The 5,251-nt window shown below is 49.1% G+C and overlaps 1 protein-coding gene across 1 annotated transcript; it reads right to left on the bottom strand.

The window, feature by feature from the left end:
- Nucleotides 1-1,920: 1,920 nt before the first annotated feature.
- TMSB4X (thymosin beta 4 X-linked) lies at nucleotides 1,921-4,105 on the bottom strand. The gene is made up of 3 exons (XM_035029713.1): nucleotides 4,005-4,105; nucleotides 2,799-2,912; nucleotides 1,921-2,359 (listed from the first exon to the last, which is right to left on the bottom strand). The coding sequence occupies exons 2-3, from the start codon at nucleotides 2,896-2,898 to the stop codon at nucleotides 2,325-2,327; spliced, it is 135 nt and encodes a 44-aa protein (XP_034885604.1). The 5' UTR covers nucleotides 2,899-2,912; nucleotides 4,005-4,105; the 3' UTR covers nucleotides 1,921-2,324.
- Between the last annotated feature and the right edge of the window lie 1,146 nt (nucleotides 4,106-5,251).

The raw sequence follows: 5,251 nt of genomic DNA, 5'->3' as shown, positions 1-5,251 counted from the left end.
GGCTAGGGTCTCCTTCAGTTTGCGCGGTCCCTCGGTCAAATGGGGAACCTCCAGTCCAGTCCCCTTGGCGTCTGAGAAGACTGTCCACCTCAAGCTCCTAATAGCAGTATAAATTCCCCTCTGGATTCATAAATACCCCCAGGCCCTTCTGGGAAGATCCTATCTTGGGAAGAAAAAAGAATGCACTCATAAAAATCTAAAAAAAAATTTTTTTTAAGTGCCCCCCACCTCCCCGTGCAGCACTTAAGTGCACAGGGTGATATGTGCTGAAGCTTCTGCATTTCCCCGCGTCCCACACACCACGCAGCCCAAACTCAATTACCAGATTTTTCATTTTACTTTCTTCTTTTCTCCCCCCCCCGCGCCCCCCCACCCGCCAGCCCCCGCTGTGCTTTAGCTTTGTCCTCTCAGCACAGGAAGGTCTTCTCCCTTCTCCCTCATTATTTCATGAATCATCCCTTTCCCCTTTTAATGCTTATTTTTATTTTTGAACTGGAGAATGCTGGGACTAATTTCTTAAAACCTGATTTCATCTCTGCATTGTCTGAAAAATGTACACAGCAAAAACACGTGCGGGCTTGGCTTATCTTTGTGCCTCGGGCATTTTCATTTTGCCCACACCCTTCCTTGCGGTGGGGGGAAAGAAAAAGCAGGGTTGGAGGCCGGCTCCATCTTGAGAAGGCTCCCAGACCTTCGTGCTCCCTGCTCGGTTCTCTAGCGAGCAGGCTGTGGCACTTCGGGTTTTGCAGCCGTGGGCACACAGCCCTTCCCTTGCAATATACAGATCCGCCTCTAGCTGATGGTCTGGTTGACTGTCTAAACCACAGGTAAATGGTTTCCTGTGCATTTCTCGAAATAAGTGTTGAGCAAAGGAAACGAAATCAACCGGTTTAATACTGATCAACAACTTGCCCTCCACCCTCTCCTTCCAAAAGGGCCCTTTCTTCAGTCTTGGGGGTTGGGGGGCAATGTTTGACCTCCTGGACATTTGCTGAGATACTGGGTGAATGGGCATCCTTAAATGCTGCTTCCATTTAAGAAAAGGCATACTATTCTTGAAAAAAAATACTTGCACCCTGACAGAACAGAGGAATCCATTAAGGATGTTTGATGACATCCCTTTTACTTTGAAAAGCTGACGCCTCGTTCCCCTTTCTGTACATCATGTCCCAGAAAAAGGGCTTGGCTTTTGCCCACCAGTTAAAACACGTACTTCATGAGGAGTTATCAGCCTCAAGAAAGGCAAACCCTTGAAGTGTACCAATTAAATTCTAAGGAATTTAAGCACAAATTTCATCCTCGTCGCAGTGTCCTTTAAATCCAAAGATTGTTCTCATCCAAATTGAGGACTCAATACTTTTAAAATTATATTCATTAATCATTAAGTGCAGAGATCATTTTATGAAAGCAATTTTGAATACTGGAACCAGCCGTTAGGCAAGGAAGCACGTCTTGAATTTTTACAAAGCAGCTGTTAAAATTTTTCCCTTATGACGAACTGCTTAGATCCTAATTGTGTCAACGCTGGTAATTGGCTTAATAACCAAGTTCGGTTTGATACCCGAAACAAATACCGTGCTGTGAATTGCCAGCGCCTTCATTTTCTCCATCAGATGCAATTAATTGTGTTGGCTTAGCAAGCCCTGTGAAAAGGCCAGAACTGCAAATATATTTTTAGCAAGTTTTCCTAGGATTCCTACTAGGAATTCCAGCAGCCTAAAAAAATAACCTTCCAATCACCTAATACACATGAAGTATTGTTTCACATACCTGGATGAAACTCATTTCTACGCACTCTCCGATTTTCCCAACTACCAGATGTTTTGTTATCATTCCCCCAGTGAGGCCACTGTTGGCCCTTTTGCAAAGATTTCATCTGCCAGGAAGCCGCTCCCTCCAGACACCAAACAGGCACACCAGCAGGTTTTAAAACTTTTTATTGCATCTTAAAAAAATTGTGCATTCCAATAATTAAAATCATTTGAACAAAAAAAAATGGCACTCTGATTAAACTGCATTTTACAGCCTGCAGGACACCCTGGACCAGCTTGGTTTTTACTCTCGATTTCACTGTCGTCCCACCCAGCTTCTTCCTTCACCAACATGCAAGTTCTTTTCCTTCCCTGCCAGCCAGACAGGCAGATGGGAGAGGCAGGCGCCTTCGTTGTCAGTAGTTCTCGATTCTTTGATGTGAAAAGGGGCAGCACAGTCATTTAAACTTGATCCAACCACTTTGCATCTTACAAAGTTAAACAGCTAAAAGAAGTAAAATAAGAAGGCAATGCTTGTGGAATGTACAGTGCATATTGGCGGCGCGCGCCTCATTACGATTCGCCTGCTTGCTTCTCCTGTTCAATCGCTGTGACAGGAAAGAAAAAGAAAAAAAAAATGGAGGGAGCTCATTAGGCAGACTCAGTACACCCTAGTGTAAGATTATCGTACTTTTCGTTTACAGTGTCTTCCCATTATCATAAAAATCCGCCAAGTATCAAGTCGTCCCATCGCGAAAATATGGCCATTAAAAAATTTTAACACAAAATGATATAATACTGCATATTAATATAGTATACCAAACACCCCATTATTGTTAAATTATTAAAGCCCTGTTTGTTGGCTGCAAAACAATTTTTAATTAACCTTTCCAGACCACATTCATCATAAAAACTGTCAGCTCCTCCCCCGCACTCCCTCGCCTCCCCCCCGCCCCCTCCCTTCCCAGTCCAGGTCCTTCTCCCAGCCCCTCCCATCCTCCCTCCCGCCCAGCCTTTTCTTAATGGCGGGGGAGGGGGGGCGCTTACTTTCTTTTGAAGGCAGTGGATTTTTCTCTTGCGTTTCTGTCTTCTTCAATTTCGACTTATCGAATTTCTCAATCTCAGCCATATCGGGTTTGTCAGACATGGTTGCAGAGGAAGCTGCATATACAAAACCAAGAGGGAGGGTGAGATCGAGCAAGCGACCCACCCTTCTCTCCCGGCTCAGAAATGCGCTTCTGCCCTCACATCCCTTGCCTGAAACCCCACCTCTGCCTCCTTCCGCTTTCATTCAAGGCTACAGCTCTTCCTCTTTCTACACAGAAAAAGAACCCCTCTTCATTATTTCCAAATGCGGGGGGCCAAACTGGAAAGATCGCCCTCCCATCAGGAGGAGAATCTTTCGAATGATGACGTGGGTTTGTCAGTTACAACGTTTGAAAATTAAAATCTGGCTAGAAGTAAATAATGAAGCCATTTCAGGTCGGGGGCGCGGATGGTGGGATCGAATAAAAATTCTTAAAATGAAGCCTAGGCTGCACAGTGCTTCCATTTTCCATGAGTCTCCTCCAAAGATGTGGGCCCGTGCTGCTTTTCTTCTCTGCTCACAAAGGCGGCAGCTGCAGCCGGCGCCCCCGACCACCGCCCTACTGCCTCCTCACTCGCGCTCAACAATGCAGCCGGCGGCGCACCGAGCTGCCCCACACCCCATAAACCAGGCTTGATCTGCATTTAGGGGCAATTCGGCAACCCCCGCACACATTCCCCTGCAAGAAGGGTTGGTTTGCCCCCCCCCCCCCCATTTCACAGTATAGCCCAGCCACCTTAAATCTGGACAGATACGGCCCAAGAAGCCATCAGAGACTACAGAAAAAACGTAATTGTTGAAGCTCCGGGCTTGGGTGGGTGTGAGTCGGAACAAAGGATTTTTCTGTTCCTGATTAATCACCGCCTAAGAGGCAGTGCAGAATGCCCGGGGCGGGAGAAAAAAAAAAAGAAATGTTCCCTCGGAACTGCACTGCCAAACGCCCGGCTTGGGGGGGGGGGGGTGTCTTTAAATCACCAAGCTCCCGACCCCGTTCCCCAGCATCTGGAAGGGTTTGGCATCCCCAAGACCCCAAGGCAGGCTTCCCCGGGAGGACCCTTTGGGCTCGGCTGTAGGGATGCCTCCGTAGGGAGACGGGCGCCCAGAGGCGAGCGCGGGCGCCGGGCGGGAAAGGACCGAGGGTAGGAGTCAGGGGCCCCGGGGCTCACCGGAGCGAGGTGCGCGTGCAAGTGAAGTCCGCTCTGCTCAGTGGCCGCCGCCGAATGCCGGGCGGGGCGCGCGGCGCGCCGCTATATGCGCGCTCGTATGTAAATGAGGTGACGTCACCCGCGGGCCCGCTTAACTCCTTCGCGCCTCGCCTCGGCCCCGGCGTCGGGAGGCGGGCCTGGCGTTTGGGGGACCCCCCCCCCGCGTGCACCAGTGCACCCTAACCGCAACGACGGCGGAAAATTAAAAGGAGCCAGAGCCCCCTCCCCCCAGCACTTCCTGCATCATGCATTGTCCCTCCTTAGTTCTATTTTATCCTAATGGATTTTTGCAACAGCCGCGCCAACCTGCTCTTGGGGACCGAGGCATGATAACTAAGGGTCTGGGTGGTACCTAGGGGGACAGGCATTCCTTTACTGCGAAGCTGGCTTTGTCTGGCGCGGACATCCCCGGGCGAGGGTGCGGTGGCCGCGCTGGAGGGCCTCGCCCACTGCAGGGGTGCGATTCCTGTGACTCAGCTTTCGGGCCAGCCCAGGGCCTCCGCCCCACCCCGGCCCTCTTTGTCTCCTCACCAGGCTTCTCCTGAAATTGGGTGGGAGGTAAAGCACCCTTAAGTGATTCTTCTCAAAAGTTTCCTCACTGTGACATGCGTATTTTTTCATCGCTGTAATTTTTTGTGAGCACCCGAATCAAATAACCGGAATATTTGCTGGTTGGAGGTTAATCTATCTGGATTTTATAGCGTACAACGCCTCCCCGTTTTGAAAAATAAGTCAAGTTCAAGCTCTGCCATTGACTTGCTGCCTGACAATAAGGAAGTTCTCTTACTTTCCTGTTCCTTATTTTCCTAAATATAAAAGCGATTGCTAAGGAGGCCCGTGTCCAGTGCCAAAGACTGCAATCCCATCATCTCTAAAATCGAAAGATTAAAATGTAACAATCTCACTCTGTTTTGAAGAGAGCCTTTTCAGCACAAGATGTTTTTGAAGGGCGCTTCTAAGTTACATCCGGAAATATGGGAGATTTCGGTAGAGAAGAGCAGTTTTCAAAATGGCACCTTGCCTGTGAGTACCAGTGACCCCCCTTGCCGCTGGAATCAGTCGCGAACACTGTGCCCCGTGCCCGCAAATGGCACGTGAGAGCAAAAAGACCCGCGGGTTGGGAAAGACCCAGTTGAGATTATTTTGAGACGCAAAGCAGTACACACAATACTTTTTATCCCTTTCCTCATCCTGAGGAAATGCTTCCA

Source organism: Mirounga leonina, unplaced genomic scaffold, assembly GCF_011800145.1.
Source record: "Mirounga leonina isolate KUSES-001 unplaced genomic scaffold, KU_Mleo_1.0 Mir_268, whole genome shotgun sequence".
NCBI classification, from domain to species: Eukaryota; Metazoa; Chordata; class Mammalia; order Carnivora; family Phocidae; genus Mirounga; species Mirounga leonina.
This window is presented reverse-complemented; position numbering and strand designations above follow the sequence as displayed.